This window comes from Mobula hypostoma, chromosome 12 (assembly GCF_963921235.1).
Source record: "Mobula hypostoma chromosome 12, sMobHyp1.1, whole genome shotgun sequence".
In the NCBI taxonomy this organism is placed as follows: Eukaryota; Metazoa; Chordata; class Chondrichthyes; order Myliobatiformes; family Myliobatidae; genus Mobula; species Mobula hypostoma.
The window spans coordinates 21,595,108-21,614,769 of record NC_086108.1 but is presented as its reverse complement, the minus strand read 5'-3'; the positions used below and the strand labels follow the sequence as shown (position 1 = coordinate 21,614,769).

General features: G+C 41.4%; 1 protein-coding gene across 1 annotated transcript in view; it reads left to right on the top strand.

Moving 5' to 3' along the window:
• Nucleotides 1-19,662, top strand: part of atf6 (activating transcription factor 6) — a 423,807-nt gene that overhangs the window by 123,053 nt on the left and 281,092 nt on the right. Inside the window, exon 8 of the mRNA XM_063063732.1 lies at nt 17,039-17,224. Coding sequence (XP_062919802.1) covers nt 17,039-17,224 — 186 coding nt within the window. The remainder of the gene's footprint in view (nt 1-17,038; nt 17,225-19,662) is intronic.

Sequence of the window (19,662 nt, the reverse complement as noted above, 5' to 3'; positions counted from 1 at the left end):
CCATTAAACATAAAACATGAAATGTGTTGTTTTGCAGCAGTAGTGACTGCAAGACATAAAAATTAATCTGGTTCCACAAATAAACGGTGCAAAAGACAAAGTTTAGGTCATGGTTTATGGACTGTTCGGAAATTCAAATGGTGGAAGGGCAGAACGTTGAGCATGGGTCCTCAGGCTCCTGTAGCTCCTCCGGTTGTAGTAACATGATGCAGACATGTCCTGAATGGTGAGGGTCTTTAATGGTTATATTTAATAGGGTAACATTAAGAATAAGTGATTATGCTGATAGAACTCTTCTCTCAAATATTTATCACTGTTGGAAAGGCTTGCAGTTACAAACATCAAGAAGAGGGTGCATGTTCTAAATTTAAGTGTGTGGATATATTTTCATTATGTCGTTTATGAGTTCTCATGGCTTTAAGTTATTTGCAACACCAAAATCTTGATTTTAGAGCAAGATTAGAGGATGCAGAAGCATCAAGAAAGCAGGCAAAAGTCCTTTTAATGTGGAGGGAGGAGTTTGCACCTCTCTTGTTATCTAGCCTGTAAGTAATTGGAGCTGGAATTACCGCGGCTGCTGGCACCAGACTTGCCCTCCAATAGATTCTCGTTAAAGGATTTAAAGTGTACTCATTGCAATTACAGGGCCTTGAAAAAGTCCTCTATTGTTATTTTTCATCACTACCTCCTGGAGTCTGGAGTGGGTAATTTGTGCGCCTGCTGCCTATTACAGGTTGAATGAACTTGGCCTTTTCTCCTTGGAGTGACGGAGGATGAGAGGTGACTTGATAGAAGTGTATAAGATGATGAGAAAAATTGATCATGTGGATAGTTAGAGGCTTTTTCCCAGGGCTGAAATGGTTAACACAAGAGAGCACAGCTTTAAGGTGCTTTGAAGTAGATACAGAGAAAATGTCAGGGTCAGTTTTTTATGCAGAGAGTGGTGAGTATGTGGAATGGGCTGCCGGCGACAGTGGTGGTTGCAGATACAATAGTGTCTTTTAAGAGACTTCTGGATAGGTACATGGAGCTTAGAAAAATAGAGGGCTTGGGTAACCCTCTGTAATTTCTAAAGTAAGTACATGTTCGACACAGCATTGTGGGCTGAAAGGCCTGTATTGTGCTGTAGGTTTTATATGTTTCTAATTGTATTTTCAGGAGTATTTGTGATAGCAAAATGTAGCGCAAATGTTGCAACAGCCACAATACTTTATATTATATTTGTGGTGAGTATACGCTTAAATCTCAAAGATGGAGCATGATTCCTTTTATTAAGAAAGCCTATGAGCTGTAATTTGTGTGCAAAATTGGTGACCAAGACAAAGCCTGGGCCCCTCACATTTGTTGCACAATGTGTTGTCGATCTTAGAGCTTGGCTCAGAGGTACTCGGAAGTTAATGCTATTTGCTGTCTTGATTATATGGTGAGAGCAGTAGGATCATGTGACAGACTGCAACTTCTGTCTGACCATTGGGTCTGGTTTCTCTGCTAAAAACAGGGATTCATTGAATACCCCAATCTCCCTTCAGCTATGAGATCTGTGCCGCATGATGATGGTATTCCAGTATCAAAGCCACCAGAGACATGGAGTCCAGAGAAGGCAGACGAAGATGCCATGATGCACGAGCCAGGAATGGAAACCAACCCCGACGCAGATACAGATTTTGAACCTTTTATGTTGCATAGGCCTCATCTGATAGCTCAAGCTGAGTTGTGGCCTGGTCAAAGACTTGGGTTTGTCAAAGACAAAAGCAGAATTATTGAGTTCAAAAACTGCTATCACCAGGCACAAAAAATTCAGTGAAGAATTTTGATATTTGAGACAGATGTTTCCCAGAATAATTAATGTCAAGATTAAGGAAGACATTTTTGCTAGTCTAGAAATCAAACAAGTCATCAATGACAGGCAATTTGAAGAACTTCTCGTGGGACCAGAGAAAATCACATGATGGGCATTCAAGGATGTTGTTGAAATTTTTCTTGACAACTACAGCACCCAGCTACGTGCAGCTGGTTGACAACATACTTCAAGCATACAAAACCATGAAGTACAACTTGTCACTAAAGATTTATTTTCTGCATTCCCATTTAGACTTCTTCCCTGCTAATCTTGGAGCTGCCAGTGACAAGCATGGTGAAAGATTTCACCAGGACATTGCGGTCATGGAGAAACGGTATCAGGGCAACTGGAATCATCAATGCTGGTTGATTATTATTGCACTCTTAAATGAGAAGTCTTGGACACTGAATACAAATGAAAATCATTAACAAAACAGTTTCAGCTTAGTCAAACTATTTTATAGCATTAGCACCGTTATGCAGTTAAACGCATGATATTCAACAAAAATTAATTTCCTATTTCTTCAAATTCCTGTGTGATACAAGTACAGTCAACCTTCACTAATCCAACTACCTGTAATCCGATTGCTTCGATAATCCGGCACTCCTCAGGTCCCAATGGTACCGGATTAGTGAAGGTTGACCTGTAGTCTGAAATCATGTTTGCTTTCAGCATCTAGTGGTCTGTCATAACCACAACAATATTCTGAAGAAGCAACACTTCTGAAAAAAATTGCTGTCTGGTATAAAGCTCCAATAAACATCAGTTAATCAATTTTGAGATAGGCGCAACCAGGATTAGTTTCTTTCCCTGAGCTACTAAAGAAGAGTAACAATCATGAAAGAAGGTCAGAACAGAATTAGTGTAAAAAATTAACTTATGGGTTGGCTGGTGGCGCAATGACATCGGCGCCGGACCCAGGAGCGGAGGTTCCTGGGTTTGAAACTAGTCGGGTCCACTGTCGAGTACGCTTTCCATCCGTGCCGGGTTGAGTGTTGAGATCACAACTTGACCTCTTAAGATAAAGGGAAAATACCGCGAAAATGTCTATGCGAGGAGTGGCGTGTCACATGGTCTCTCTCTCACTCCGCGCCTTGGAAAAGCCATGAAAAAGACATCATCACGGACACACAGATGGACACGCAGGCGCACACACAGACTCGCTCGCACGCAACATACATCAAAGTTGCTGGTGAACGCAGCAGGCCAAGCAGCATCTATAGGAAGAGGTGCAGTTGACGTTTCAGGCCGAGACCCTTCGTCAGGACTAACTGAAGGAAGAGTGAGTAAGGGATTTGAAAGTTGGAGGGGGAGGGGGAGATCCAAAATGATAGGAGAAGACAGGAGGGGGAGGGATAGAGCCGAGAGCTGGACAGGTGATAGGCAAAAGGGGATACGAGAGGATCATGGTACAGGAGGTCCGGGAAGAAAGACGGGGGGGGGGTGACCCAGAGGATGGGCAAGAGGTATATTCAGAGGGACAGAGGGAGAAAAAGGAGAGTGAGAGAAAGAATGTGTGCATAAAGATGAGTAACAGATGGGGTACGAGGGGGAGGTGGGGCCTTAGCGGAAGTTAGAGAAGTCGATGTTCATGCCATCAGGTTGGAGGCTACCCAGACGGAATATAAGGTGTTGTTCCTCCAACCTGAGTGTGGCTTCATCTTTACAGTAGAGGAGGCCGTGGATAGACATGTCAGAATGGGAATGGGATGTGGAATTAAAATGTGTGGCCACTGGGAGATCCTGCTTTCTCTGGCGGACAGAGCGTAGACGTTCAGCAAAGCGGTCTCCCAGTCTGCGTCGGGTCTCACCAATATATAAAAGGCCACATCGGGAGCACCGGACGCAGTATATCACCCCAGTCGACTCACAGGTGAAGTGATGCCTCACCTGGAAGGACTGTTTGGGGCCCTGAATGGTGGTAAGGGAGGAAGTCTAAGGGCATGTGTAGCACTTGTTCCGCTTACACGGATAAGTGCCAGGAGGGAGATCAGTGGGGAGGGATGGGGGGGACGAATGGACAAGGGAGTTGTGTAGGGAGCGATCCCTGCGGAATGCAGAGAGAGGGGGGGAGGGAAAGATGTGCTTAGTGGTGGGATCCCGTTGGAGGTGGCGGAAGTTACGGAGAATAATATGTTGGACCCGGAGGCTGGTGTGGTAGGTGAGGACCAGGGGAACCCTATTCCTAGTGGGGTGGTGGGAGGATGGAGTGAGAGCAGATGTACGTGAAATGGGGGAGATGCATTTAAGAGCAGAGTTGATAGTGGAGGAAGGGAAGCCCCTTTCTTTAAAAAATGAAGACATCTCCCTCGTCCTGGAATGAAAAGCCTCATCCTGAGAGCAGATGCGGCGGAGACGGAGGAATTGCGAGAAGGGGATGGCATTTTTGCAAGAGACAGGGTGAGAAGAGCACGCACGCAGGCAAGCGTAAAAAAAAATTAACTTGTTGAATATTTTTTATTGCCAGTTGTATTTGACGATTGTATAACTGATGAAGTTCATCACTGGTGAGTTACTACTGGCAAAAGGCAAGGCTGTTGAATCTGACTTTCCCCAAGCTTTATAAATAAGGAGGGGCAGCAATCAAATTGCATTGGACACATGGCTAGGAATTGGGTCATTTAACCCAGACTTTCTTTGCTGGTGTTTATCTTCTGCTCAGACTGCCTCTTGTCTATTTTGATAGAAATCAGACATGTAACAACAAATTATTAACTAAGATTGCCTTGCCATTTTGTCATTATTTTCCTGGACAAAATTAATTTAAACTCTTCAGTTATTTCTTAAAATTGCCCTAATTGATAAATGGGCTTGGGACACATGGGTGGGACGCCATAATATTGGAGTGAGGGGACGATAGTCAGGGGTAGAGGAGAGCACATGGTGTGAATGCAAGAACAGACAGTTATCAGGTATGTGTAAGAGTTCTGCCTCAATAATTTGGAATATGAGACCGACATGAACTGAACGCTAAAGATAGCGCACTGTAATAGCTTACTGAACTATTTACCCTGCTGTGGAAATGTTTCTTTCCATTGTTCACTCCACCTGCATCTCTTATTTTAATAAGCCTCAGGTTGTATATAAAAATAATTGGGGTGGTATGTATGTGAGCATGTTTTCCGTAACTGGATTGGTCTGCTGAAGTGGTTTATCAAGTGTACATCAATTCAGTGCACAGCACCTGGAAGAGTTTACTGGTAATCATGAACATTGCATGTCTGCTGCTGTAGGACTAATTTGTTTCTGACATTTGGATGTTTAGTATTTTCAGGCTATGTTGACCAGAGATCAAATGGTAATTTCTGATTTAGAATCACCAGAGGGCAGGTGCATAATAATGGAAAAAGCACAACTTTGCAACGCAAAATAAGTACTGGAAATTTGTGTCTAAGCTTTAATATTCAGTCAACTACTGTTTACCAGCCATATATGATCACAATACACAATGCATCAGACCATGAACTGGGAGCTCACAGGTTGTCACAAGTAGTTTTCAATCACCCACCACTGATATTAAAGTAAGGAAAAGCTGGCCACCACTGGGCTCAAGTAATAATTTTTCAAAGTCACCACTAATTGTACTAATGTATTGCTGACACTAAACCCATAAAGTGTACCAGAAACTTAGGATTATTGTAAACCTCTCCCTTCAACAAAGATGTGTTTACAAGGTTTTCTAGGAAAGCTTGGAAGAGCTGGCACCTTTATTATGGAAATGGAGTATTGGATGTTTTGGATGCACACAGAAATGAAGATTGCATCTGTTGCAGGATTATTGTTGCCTTAAAATATGTGTAATGTAAATTAATAGAATATGCTCTCTCTGATGTTTCATGTAATCTATTACTGTATTTCATTAAAAAAGTCAGCATAATGGTGCATGAATTAGAAAATAGATTCAAGTTCATTACATTCATGTCCTTATTCTGTCAGTAGTTAGTGGGTTAAGTCATTACATTTCAGCATTCCCTTAAAATGTTTATTCCCCTGAATGACATTATGACAAGATTATTACAACATTATAAAAAAATCTGAGATCCAGTTATAAAATGTTGCATTTTGATGCATAGACATTCTTTTTGTGATTGAAGAAAAAATTGGCAAATTTTCAAATAGTAGAACATTCCAGTCTTTCAACACTAAATGATGTGTGTCCTGTGTTGATGTGAAAGAATATAGATGAACCTGTTGATCTCACACTGTCTTAAATATCGTGAAGCGGATTCTGAGTCATGGGAAAAAATGTGGATACTGGAAATCTAGAAAAAAACACAGAAAATGACGAAACATTCAGCAGGCCCCATATTATTTATGGAGGCAGTCAATGTTTGTATCAGAATTGGAAACGAGAGAGATAAAAGTTATTTCTGAATCTATTCGATTGCAATAGTTGGATAAAATCCCTTGGCAAAGTAGTGGCTCTTAAACACCTCTCTTCAGTTGGTAGAGTACTTGAATATGAGAGGGGTGAAGCCATGCAGTCATATAATAAGATAACAAATTGGAAAAAAAAGATATTGGTGTGTGGATTTAAAATCATCATAAAGAGCAAAGCAGCTTAATTGGGATAATTAAATATGTCAATTTAAGGCAATAACGCATTTTGAGAAGAAGCGAACAGAATGAATTATGAACTTCGTTAATCCACACATGGAAAACCGATCACAATTTTCACCACTATGAGATTCTTGGATGCTATGGTAGTACAGTGCTTAGTGAAATGCTATTACTGCGCCGGCAACCTGGGTTCGATTCCTGTCAGAGTTTTCCCTGTGACTCTGGGTTTTCTATGGGTGCTCTGATTTCCTCATACATTCCCAAGATGTCTGGATTAGTGGGCTAATTGGTCACAAGGGTGTAATTGGGCGATGCGGACTTGTTACTGTGCTGTTTCTCTAAAAAGTAAAATATTGCATATTAAGCATACAGAGAATCAGATTTACAAGGATAGCATCAGAATTAAGGAAGCACTTTATAGGAAGCACAGAGTGCTAGTCTTTTTCTCTAAAAAGTAGTAAAGTCTGTAAAAGTAATAGAGGGCTTATAAAAAATTGTGTAAAGTTGTGAGGATAGACAGTATTGTTTCTGTTTATATTAGAATTCAAAATGATGATGACAGATAGAAAATGATCAGCAATGAATCCAATGGTGATTTCAGAACAATGATCCTCAACCACATAATGCTCAGAATATAGGCCTTATTTAAAAATCGTTGCAATGTTGAAAGGGAGTTTTGTTGATTACATGAGAGGAGAATAGAATAATATGCTATTAAGTCTTTGCAAAATACTTCTGGTAATTCTATTTAATTCAGTATCCCAATTTTTTTTACAGTGAGTCTTGAACCACATGAAACTCAGCTTTTTCCAAGATCACAGGATTTCTCAAGGTTCAAGGAAAAGAGCTGATTGATGTAATCATAGAGAAATGTTTATTGTAAATATCATAGAATGACAGTGTAGAACATTTACATGACTTACAATAGATGTAAGGTATCCCTTACAATGGATCAATCAGACAAACAGCGTGGCCAAATGTTCCAGCTTGAGATGTCAGCAGCGAAGAGCTTTTTTTCCCCCCTTGGTTTTCTATTTAACAGCTAGCATTAAGGATCTGCTTCAAAGAACTTTTGGTTAGCTCCCAGTATTTTAGCCGCCTTGTGCAAATCTATATCCATGTCAAGAGTTTGACAACTGCTATCTGTCTGTTAGTATCTTTGTTACTTTAGCCTATCAGGTAAACAGCTAATTTGACCAACATCTTCTTTATTGGATTAATATCATCGCTGGTTTTACTCAAGCACTCTTGATATATCTGGTCAGGTTATTATTTCTGCTAACCCCATTCTGGTGGCACATGCTTAATTAATTTACAGTTATTAACTTCAGGTTATCCATTCCCCATGTGTGTCAATTTCACTTTCTCTGCCCTTAGCCAGTTTAAGAGGGCTGTAAAGGAATCTTCAAAAAGATTTTGTTTAAGAATCTGTGTCAATATCTTGTGTTGATTGTCACTATTACAAAATATAGGTAATACTTTTATGCAACAAATATCTCAACCTTTTTAACAAAACGTCTCATAGCTACTCCAGAACCAAACTTCTAACACAGTGATGATGTAGCCTCTAACATCTGCAGCTGGGTAGTGGTCAGTGTTAAAATGTCTATGTAGGAGCCATGAGTTCTGCATTTTGTGTTTATTATTATGGTAACTAGTCACACTAGTGGGGGTGTGGTAAATGCGAAGGGTATAAGGTACATATTCATGCTTATTTTGTGGCAGTTTCTAGCTTGGGGCCAGCAGAGGTCATATCTTTGACTGCTAAGATAATAATGCTTAATTGTATATTTGCGAATTGCTGATAAAGGATTGAAATAGTCATAGTCATACTTTATTGATCCCAGGGGAAATTGGTTTTCGTTACAGTTGCACCATAAATAATTAAATATTAATAGAACCCGAAATAGTTAAATAATAATATGTAAATTATGCCAGGAAATAAGTCCAGGGCCAGCCTATTGGCTCAGGATGTCTGACTCTCCAAGGGAGGAGTTGTAAAGTTTGATGGCCACAGGCAGGAATGACTTCCTATGATGCTCAGTGCTGCATCTCGGTGGAATGAGTCTCTGGCTGAATGTACTCCTGTGCCCAACCAGTCCATTATGTAGCTATGGGCACCCGTATGGGTCCTAGCTATGCCTGCCTTTTTGTTGGGTTTGTGGAACAATCTATGTTCCGTGCCTATTCTGGTATCTGTCCCCCACTTTTCCTTCGCTACATCGACGACTGCATTGGCGCTGCTTCCTGCACGCATGCAGAACTCGTTGACTTTATTAACTTTGCCTCCAACTTTCACCCTGCCCTCAAGTTTACCTGGTCCATTTCCGACACCTCCCTCCCCTTTCTAGATCTTTCTGTCTCTGTCTCTGGAGACAGCTTATCCACTGATGTCTACTATAAGCCTACTGACTCTCACAGCTATCTGGACTATTCCTCTTCTCACCCTGCCTCTTGCAAAAACGCCATCCCCTTCTCGCAATTCCTCCGTCTCCGCCGCATCTGCTCTCAGGATGAGGCTTTTCATTCCAGGACGAGGGAGATGTCTTCATTTTTTAAAGAAAGGGGCTTCCCTTCCTCCACTATCAACTCTGCTCTTAAATGCATCTCCCCCATTTCATGTACATCTGCTCTCACTCCATCCTCCCACCACCCCACTAGGAATAGGGTTCCCCTGGTCCTCACCTACCACCCCACCAGCCTCCGGGTCCAACATATTATTCTCCGTAACTTCCACCACCTCCAACGGGATCCCACCACTAAGCACATCTTTCCCTCCCCCCCCTCTGCATTCCGCAGGGATCGCTCCCTACACAACTCCCTTGTCCATTCGTCCCCCCCATCCCTCCTCACTGATCTCCCTCCTGGCACTTATCCGTGTAAGCGGAACAAGTGCTACACATGCCCTTACACTTCCTCCCTTACCACCATTCAGGGCCCCAAACAGTCCTTCCAGTTGAGGCATCACTTCACCTGTGAGTCGACTGGGGTGATATACTGCGTCCGGTGCTCCCGATGTGGCCTTTTATATATTGGTGAGACCCGACGCAGACTGGGAGACCGCTTTGCTGAACATCTACGCTCTGTCCGCCAGAGAAAGCAGGATCTCCCAGTGGCCACACATTTTAATTCCACATCCCATTCCCATTCTGACATGTCTATCCATGGCCTCCTCTACTGTAAAGATGAAGCCACACACAGGTTGGAGGAACAACACCTTATATTCCGTCTGGGTAGCCTCCAACCTGATGGCATGAACATCGACTTCTCTAACTTCTGCTAAGGCCCCACCTCCCCCTCGTACCCCATCTGTTTCTCATTTTTATGCACACATTCTTTCTCTCACTCTCCTTTTTCTCCCTCTGTCCCTCTGAATATACCTCTTGCCCATCCTCTGGGTCACCCCCCCCCCTTGTCTTTCTTCCCGGACCTCCTGTCCCATGATCCTCTCGTATCCCCTTTTGCCTATCACCTGTCCAGCTCTCGGCTCTATCCCTCCCCCTCCTGTCTTCTCCTATCATTTTGCATCTCCCCCTCCCCCTCCAGCTTTCAAATCCCTTACTCACTCTTCCTTCAGTTAGTCCTGACGAAGGGTCTCGGCCTGAAACGTTGACTGCGCCTCTTCCTATAGATGCTGCGTTCACCAGCAACTTTGATGTATGTTGCTTGAATTTCCAGCATCTGCAGAATTCCTGTTGTTTGCAGTCCATTATGTAGTGGATGGGAGACATTGTCCAAGATGGCATGCAACTTGGACAGCATCCGCTTTTCAGACACCACTGTGAGAGAGTCCAGTTCCATTCGTACAACATCACTGGCCTTACGAATGAGTTTGTTGATCCTGTTGGTGTCTGCTACCCTCAGCCTGCTGCCCCAGCACACAACAGCAAACGTGATAGCACTGACCACCACAGACTCGTAGAACATCAGCATCGTCCGACAGATGTTAAAGGACCTCAGTCTCCTCAGGAAATAGAGACGGCTCTGACCCTTCTTGTAGACAGCCTCAGTGTTCTTTGACCAGTCCAGTTTATTGTCAATTGGTATCCCCAGGTATTTGTAATCCTCCACCATGTCCACACTGACCCCCTGGATGGAAACAGGGGTCACCGGTACCTTAGCTCTCCTCAGGTCTACCACCAGCTCCTTAGTCTTTTTCACATTAAGCTGCAGATAATTCTGCTCACACCATGTGACAAAGTTTCCTACTGTGAAATAAGGAATTCGACTCTTTGGAGCAATCTTTGGAGCTGTGGTTGTGTCATGCAAGTGTAACAATTCCATCTGGGGTCGCAGGCTGGTGGCAGTGGTTATGATTTTGGATCAGTTTTTGCTGCTACAGTCTCCATTGCTTCATTTAATTTGCACATATTCAGAGGTCACAAACAGCATTGTGATAAGGACTAGGTAATTGCTTGCTTGTTCCTTGAAGGATGAATGTTGACTAGGACTATTAAAATAACTCCCCTGTCCTTTGAAATGAGCCTTTTTTTAAAACATGTATCTGAAAGAGTAGATAGGCCTAGATGTAAAATTCTTTTCTGAAGCATTGCATACTTGACACTCCAGAGAGTAAACTAGATTTCTTTTGTGTTTGTGTTTCTGGGATGGCCTTTAACTTCATGTGTTCAATGGGATTGAACGTTACACAGTATATTTGGGAGTTCAAACGTTATGAAATAATTGGTGCATTTCTTTAATTTCTGCCAAGTTTTCTGCCCTCACTATATTTCGCCCAATAACTCACTTCAAAGGGTAGGTCAAACTGTGTTCTATTTGGTAAAATAAAATTGGTGTATTTTAGTGTTTATTGGGATTGCTATTGGGGCAGGTTGATCTGCCAGATCAATTTACTGATTTCCATTTTGCCAATTCACAGTGGTTTTGCTGTAATTCTACTCTTCCATAATCATGGTTTTCAGAATCTCAGTGACTTGGGAAGAGGAAATTTCCGGAGTGTAATCACCTTGATTCTGTTGGTGGTGCTGGTCTTGTTCTACAGTGCAGTGTCATCATGAACTTTTAAGACTTGTCTAGTTCCATGCTACTGTTAGGTAATGAAGCTTGCATTGTGACAGTAACTCATTTAACTGTAACCAAGCAACACACATAAAAGTTGCTGGTGAACGCAGCAGGCCAGGCAGCATCTCTAGGAAGAGGTACAGTCGATGTTTCGGGCTGAGACCCTTCGTCAGGACTGTCAACTGTCAATTGAAATTCCAGCATCTGCAGATTTCCTTGTGTTTTTGTAACTGTAACCAAGGTGGTTTCTGTCAGAGAAGAGAAAGTTGGGCACAAAGAAGGAATGGGAGCTACATGAAAGCGGTCCAACCAATAGACTTTAAGGTAACCAAGAGAGCAAGGTGACCAAGAAGTCTGTTTAGGAAGGGAGTTTCTGAAGATGTCTTCAGAAACTCAACAGATCAGGCAGCATCTGTGGAGGGGTGAATAAGCAGTTGATATTTCAGACTGAGACACTTCATCAGCACAGTAAGGAGAGAAGTAGCCAGAATATGAAGGAGGGGGATGAAGTACATTGGCAGGTGGTAGGGAAAGCTAGGTGATGGGGAAGGTGGGTGGGGGAGATGTAGGAGTGGCATGAAGTGATAGATGGAAAAGGTAAAGGGCTGAAGAAGAAAAGGAATCTGATAGGAGAGGTGAGTGGACCATGGGGGAACGGGGAGGAGAGACAACAGAGGGACGTGATGAGCAGCTGAGGAGAAGGGAAGGAGTAAGAGGGCAGTCAGAATGGGAGATTTAAAAAAGAGAGAAGGGGGACAAGTGTAACAAATTTTATGTCACTGCATGAAGAATGAAAAGGTGGATTAAAATGTGAGGTTGGTTGTGATTGTAGAGATGGGTAGATTGGAGTGGTTATGTTAGGAGTGAGGATGAAGGCTTTGAATTGAGTGCTTTAATGAGAGCCAATGTGAAATGGTAAACATTGATCATAACTGAGAAATATTTTGAGTGAGGAAGTTTCTTGGAATGGAGTTGGTCTCTATTGCTGCTTCTTGTTTCATGAGTTTACTATCCATCTCAATTCCTTGTCTATGGGTTAGATTTTGTTGAGATTTGCTGTCAGTTCTGTGAAGAACTGAGTATTTAACTCGATTCATACTAATAAATTTGTGACTTTTTGAATGCATGGGTCATGGATTTACTGACCCAGTTTAAGCACTTTTTTGTATTCAACAGTGGGGCAAAAGGCTTTCCAAGAATTACAGAGAAACCAGCAGCTGGATTCACTATACAATTCATTTGATAAGATATCTTACAGCTGTGAGCAAGAAACACAAAGAAAGACAATTAACACATTCATAATAATTTGAATTAGTCAAATACTTAAATGCTGTCAGATGATTTAACAATAAACTGTGATTTAGTAATTTCTTTATTTTTGTATGTTACTATCACTACTGAATTGAAAGTATTAAATAGAACTCTGTTGGCTTTGGTGCGTTTGGCATCCAGTAAATATTCTCAAAAGTTTTGTTGGGAATGAGGGTTTGACAGCTGCATGGGATGTTTTGGAGAAGATTGTGCAGCTTGCTGCTGAGTGTGGGTGGTGGGCTCCTCTTGACAAAATGCAGATCTGTGTTTCTTTGAACTACTAACTGAACAGATGTGGTTGACATATTTCCATGTGCAGGTGTTAGGCTTAAACACGATTATTGCTCTGGTAATTTACTTTCCTTGTTTATTTTTGCACGTTCCATTGGAAAATTTCTGTGTTCAATTAACTAATTTTTCTGAAGGCTGAAGATAAAAAGTAAGCTTTGGAAATCAAGTGGGTTATCAGAGCTAGCTTTGGCACCTCTTTGCTCATGTGTTCTTAAAGTGTGTACTGTTATATTAACACCCAAAATTACAATTTCTATTCACCCATTTACCATGACAATACCATCAAAATTATCAGTTCATGTAGTGATCACCAATATTGAATGGTATAAAAATAACGTTAAGCTGTACCTTTAAAGTTTCTTTGATGTAAGGCCTCTTGTGTCATTATAAACTTGTTATTCAAGATTATTTAATGTCATTTCTAGGACACAAGTGTAAAGGAAAATGAAATAACTGGCACTTCAGATCCAATGTAGCACAAAAAAGCAATAAGATAAATAATAAAGAAACCTAAGTTTTTAAAAAATCTGATGGTCCTGGAATGGATGCTACGTAGCCTCCTTCCTGATAGGAATGAGACAGACAGTTCCATGAGTAGGTTGGGTGGGATCCTTCCGGATATTGCTGGTCTTTTTCTGGCACTATAACGTCCTTGATGGCAGTATGGTGATCCTACCTGTTATAGAGCCCTCCTGTCCACAGTGGTGCAGTTTCTGTACCATACTGTGATGCAGCATGTTAGGATGCTCTCTACTATACATCTGTAGAATGACGTGAGTATAGATATACATAGTCCAGCTCCCTTCAGCCTCCTCAGAAAGTAGAGGCATTGGTGAGCTTTTTTGATTGTGTAGGATATGTTCTGGGACCATGAGAAATTGTGCAAGGTGTGCAGTTAGGAGTTTGAAACTGCTCACAGTTTCCACTGCTGTGCCGCTGATGTAAAGAGGGATGTGAGTGGTGTGAACTCTCCTGAAGTTGATAACCATCTCCTTAGTCTTGTTGACATTGATGTTGTCAGCCCAGCTGCCTTAAGGGTGTTGACTGTCTGCAAATGAAATGCAAACACTGCCCAATCTGTGCCAACCAGTGATTTGAGAACATAGATAAACTCCTGAAAAAGAAAAAGCATATATAATTCTACACTGAGTCAAGAATGTATAAGTCCTGTGGTTGATAGGCATGTTACATCATGTGAGCCAGCTGCAGCTGATCTCCAAGTCTGCTGGTGTTATGTAAATACAGATCTACTCAATTATTAAGGACTCATCTGATACATGTTGCTTGTGCATTCTTTAGGTAAGCAGGCATAATTCGTTTTAAAGAACTGCTTGATTTGCAAATCAAATTGTACTGACTGTCTTTCATTCAAATTAAATCTTTGAATGTATTCTTTTGTGTCCCAAAAATGATAATAGGATAACAAATTTGAAATTTTGAGTGAAATCTATTTCACTTATGCATTCAGAAATAGATTTGCAAAATGCTTCTTGGACCAATAGATTCAGTGATTACAAAATGCTGCATGGAGTTATGTTATCCCCATTGAGTGTGCAGTGAGTTAATTCAAGGATGTAGTTGTGTGTAACCATTCCCAGGCTGAAACCTATGGCAAGTTCTACTGTACCAGATATGACATTTTAATGTTTCTCTGGGCTTTCAAATAATCATTTGGGATAGAGTGTACCCTTTTAAAAAGCTGTGCTTTTAATAGATGACCTTTCGGATGGAGCGACGCTGTCTCTGCAGGTAGCTGCAATTGAAAGCAGGTATTTTATGTATCAGTGATGGAATATTTCCTTATTCAAAATTATTATGGGTGAGATTGAAGCGCCAAGTGTTGGAATATTTTGATTGTGATCAACAGCACCATTTTCCTCCTTTTTAATGGAGATGTGACTTAGTTCCATCAGAATTGCATTCTCAGCACTCTTGGTACTATGTCATCCTGTCATAGATTGGGTTTGATGTGCAACAGGCAGGCACATTGTCTGTGAGCAGTGCTTTCAGTCTGTTATAAACCCTCTGCTTCTTTCTGCTTTGATAAAGGGATGCAGGGTTCTCAGTTGAGAATTCTCTTTATCTATTCAGAGCAGCCTGCGATTCCCACGAGTAGGTGATGATGTAATACTATTTCAAGCAAAACATCTTTGAAGTATTTTCTTTCCCTACTTAATGCAACTTGGAGGAGTATGTCTGTTTCAGGAGTCTGGTGTTGGGTCTACAAAAACAGAGGGGCTGCACGTGATATCCAGTGGAGTCGACTTTGGGGCTTCATTGCTGGAGAAATGTTGGTCTGGGAGGGTACACTGATATTGTTTTGCTTATCCTGTTAGTGGATTTCGAGGAGGTTGAACAGAATGTCCATTTTATACTCATAGATGAAGGCATCTTAACAGGTCCGCAGCAGTCCCAAACTGGTACCAAGAGTGTAGCTTTGCCTTAATATTAGTAGGTGACTGCGCAGAAATCCATGATGATTGAAAGTCAAGGGTCACTATTGGGCGGTAGATGATGAAATTTGTACCACATTTGAGGTCTTGAAACTCAGTCAATGAATTTTGTATGTACATCGGTGTTATTTGTCTACTAGAAGTTAATGGCTGAAGTTACGTTGATCCTGGAATGAAGGCAACATCGGTTAAACAGTTTCTCTTATGTCCCCTAGGTTAGCACTGCTCCAGTGGGAATCTTGCGATATTGTATTGAGGAGAGAAAAACTGAGATAAATATTAAGGCAATGCTGCAGTCTTGATACCAGTTTGTACTGAGATCGGGACTGTTGTGGACCTGTTTGTTAAGATCATGGTTTGAATGTCTTCATCTACGAGGTATAAAATGGAGATAAATTTCTGCGGAAGATCTGAATTTATATTGCCTATGGGACTAATGAACTATATAGGATTTGCATTCACATTTCATTAAACAGGAGTGTAATAAAATTTACTGGACATATTCAGCCAGAGATTTAGACAAGTTGCTTAAAGCTAAATGAATGAGAAGAGAGACATCTGTTTTAATGTATGTTGGATAAATTAAGTGTAATGGAGCTGGGACAATGAATATTTCTGTCCATTGCATTTTGTTTCACATGCAAAAACTGACTTGCCCCAACCCTAATGGTTTATATTTTTTTGACCCTGAACTACAGAGTCTTTTTCTCCAAAATCTCAGTCCAGTGTCATTGTACCCTTACTTCTACATGTACTTTTGTAACATTGAAGCAAGTTCGTGGATTTGGTGAATGAGACAGAAACACTGACTGCAATTAAGTATACTAATCATTTATTTACAAACCGTAAAAAATTCGACCAAACATTAAGTCTCCTGAAGTTGCACAAACTACAGAACTAGTTAAAAGTGCACATGGAACATACCTTTCCAACGGTTCCAGGAACAAAGGGAAAGAGAGTATCTCTTACAAGTGCTATACTTTATACCCTTGAGGTGTTTGAAATTGGACACTCGGTGCCTTGGCACGCAAGCCAACCAATGGGAAGAGCAGCTGCCGTTTTTAAACTGATCAATCTCAATGGGAGTGGCTTTCAACCAGCAAATATGCCACCCCCCCACACACACAAAAACACACACACACACACACACACACACACACACACACACACACACAGGACAACTTTGTAAAATGCTAGAATTTTTTTTATCTTTTTGACACTAAGGCATTGTTGGCAAAGCTAGCCTTTATTGCCCATTCAGAAGGTGATGGTGAAACACCTGTTTGAAATACTGCAGTGAATGGGTAGGAAGTGCTGCTGGGTAGGAAGTTCCAGGATATAGACCCACTGAGGATATGATAGACCCACTGAGGATATGTTTCCAAGTCAGGATGGTATGTAGCTTGAGGAACAAAGCATAGTGGTAGTGTTCCTTTGTATCTTCTTCTCTTGTCCTTGGTGGTGGTTAATAATAAAATTCAAATTTATATCAAATAATTGCAGACAATTCATTTAAAATTGTTTTTCAATCATTATACTTTTTAATGTTGCTATCAAATAGGTAAGTGCACTAAGACGACAAGAAAGAATGATTAAGAATCGTGAATCAGCATGTCTTTCCCGAAGAAAGAAGAAGGAATATCTACTGAATCTGGAGCACAGACTGAGGTCTGCACTTGTTGAAAATGCCAAGCTTAAGAATGAAAATGGTTCTCTTCAAAAACAGCTCCAAGAGTTGATGTCCGAGGTCAGTAAGTTTCCAGAATAGGCTTGAATCTGGATGTTGGGGATGAAAAAGTTCACTGCCTGTAGATTATACAGGTGATAATTTAATAATCTTAAAAGATGCAGTGCAATATTTTATTAGAAAAGATGAGCACTTCTCAAAAGCAATTTTAATTTAGTTTGCTGGGAAAAATTGGCATGCTTTTAGTTCATTTGGAAAATGGCCCCATTTACATGCACAAATGTGGCAATTGTTCCAAACATCTGGCATAAGTGGAACTTGAGCTATTTTTGAACAGAGAATAATCACTGCCAGATTACCAAGGAGTAACCTGGTGTAGAATATAGAACAGTGAAAGTATAGCACAGTATTGGCCATTTGGCCCATGATGTTGTGGCTTTCGGTCCAACCCTTCCCTCCTACACAGCCCATAACTCTTCAATTTTGTTACATCTATGTGCCTGTCTAGGAGTCTTTTAAGTGTCCCTATTGTATCAGCCTTTTGCTGATACAGTATTTTGACCTCCTAGAAGACATGAAACCTAATTTGGGAGAGTTGGCGACTCAGTGGTTGGTGGAATTTGCTGGGAATTGGTTAGGGGCAAAAAGGGAATTGACGCCTGATGTGGTTAGAAGTTGAGAGATTGGAGAATCAGTGTTTGACTGGGAATGCCGAAGTTGGTAGTTAGAACTTTTTGATACCTAGGCTGGTTGGGAGAGCGGATGTAGTTGGTTCTGTGTGGTTGGTGGGAGGGGATAGTCAGAACCAGCCGCAAAGGATTGAAAACAAAGAAAGGAGTTATACAGTGAAAGCACGACTGTTCCAAAGTGCCCAACGACAGCTGCCTTTCAGAAGAATATTATTTAAAGTTTTTGGCAATGCAATGCTCCGAAAGCTGCAATGCATGCAGAATTACTTCATTTGATGCAAATCTGTTGTGGGAATCAAATGTAACTCACGCCCAGAACCTTGAGTGGAATTTCTGGAGTGACATGACATGAAGATTTTAGCGTTTCATTTGAGAAAAGGGAAATGCTCAATGTTCTGTCAATAGATTTTTTAGTCAGTGGACCCTCCTCCTGTAGCTGCATGATACTTCGCTTCTGTTGTATTAATGCAGATTTTGTATTTCCACAAGCAGGGAAGAATGAAAAGGATATGCTGCTGGTCCATCAGAGATAGCAATTAAGAATATTGCTGACAAGACTGCTAGTCTCAAATTTGCTCTTAGAAGGTGATGATTGCTTCATGCAGTGGTGTGGTTTGTGTGGCCATTTCCCAGCAGTTGCATCTTTTTTTAGATTATGAAGACATGCAGTCCTCTTTTAAAGTCATTTAGTAATGCATGTATTAAGAAATGATGCAATATTTCCTCCGGTGTGATATCACAAAACACAGGACAGACCAAGACTGAAAAAACTAACGAAACCATATAATTATAACATATAGTTACAACAGTGCAACAATACCATAACTTGATGAAGAAGTCCATGAGCACAATAAAAAGTTCAAAGTCTCTCAAATGTCCCACATCTCACGCAGACAGGAGAAGGAAGAAAAACTCTCCCTGCCATGCCCGACCACAGTCCGAATCTGAGTCATCTGAAAACTTTGAGCCTCCGATCAGCTCTCCGACACAGAGTGCTCCTTACGATTCAACCTCAATCCCGGTCGCCAACAACAGGCAAAGCTGGGGATTTTGAGGCCTTCCCTCCAGAAGATTCCCGACCACGCAGTAACAACAGCAGCGAACTGGCATTTCAGAAATTTCTCCAGATGTTCCTCTGTGCTTTCACGTCTGTCTCCATCGGATCAGAATTATCCACAGCCCCTATTTAATGGATACGATATCATTTTTCACTGGAGGGCGCGCACACGCGGCGAGCTGCTCTCTCTCCTCCCGCCTATTCCTTCAAAACATCCTTCATCTTATTGATGTTATAGCCCAAACTTGATTTGGCACTAGATTTATCTAATCCTTTTAGTGGGCATCAGAGAAAGAATTTCTTCACCCAGGGCATGGTTGGAATCTGGAATATTTGCCTGGCTCAATATTGGAAGTGGGTACTCTCAAAGCATTTAGGAGAGCATTGAAATTGCCACAACCTGGAAGATGAAGGATCAGGTGCTCATATCAGTGATAATATTAGATTGTCAGCATAGACATGGAAAGCCCGTGGGCTGATTTCTGTGCTGTCTGTGTTTATGATGTAATGAGGTTTTACAAGGCTCTGGTGAGGCCTCACTTGGAGTACTGTGAGCAGGTTTGAGTTCCTTATCTAAGGAAGGATGTGCTGACACTGGAGAGGGTTCAGAGGAGGTTCACAAAAATGATTCTGGGATTGAAAGGCGAATCATATGTTTGATGGCTTTGGGCCTGTACTCACTGGAATTCAGAAGAATTGAGGGGGGAATCTCATCGAAACTTATCAAATCTTGAAAGGCCTTGATAGAGTGG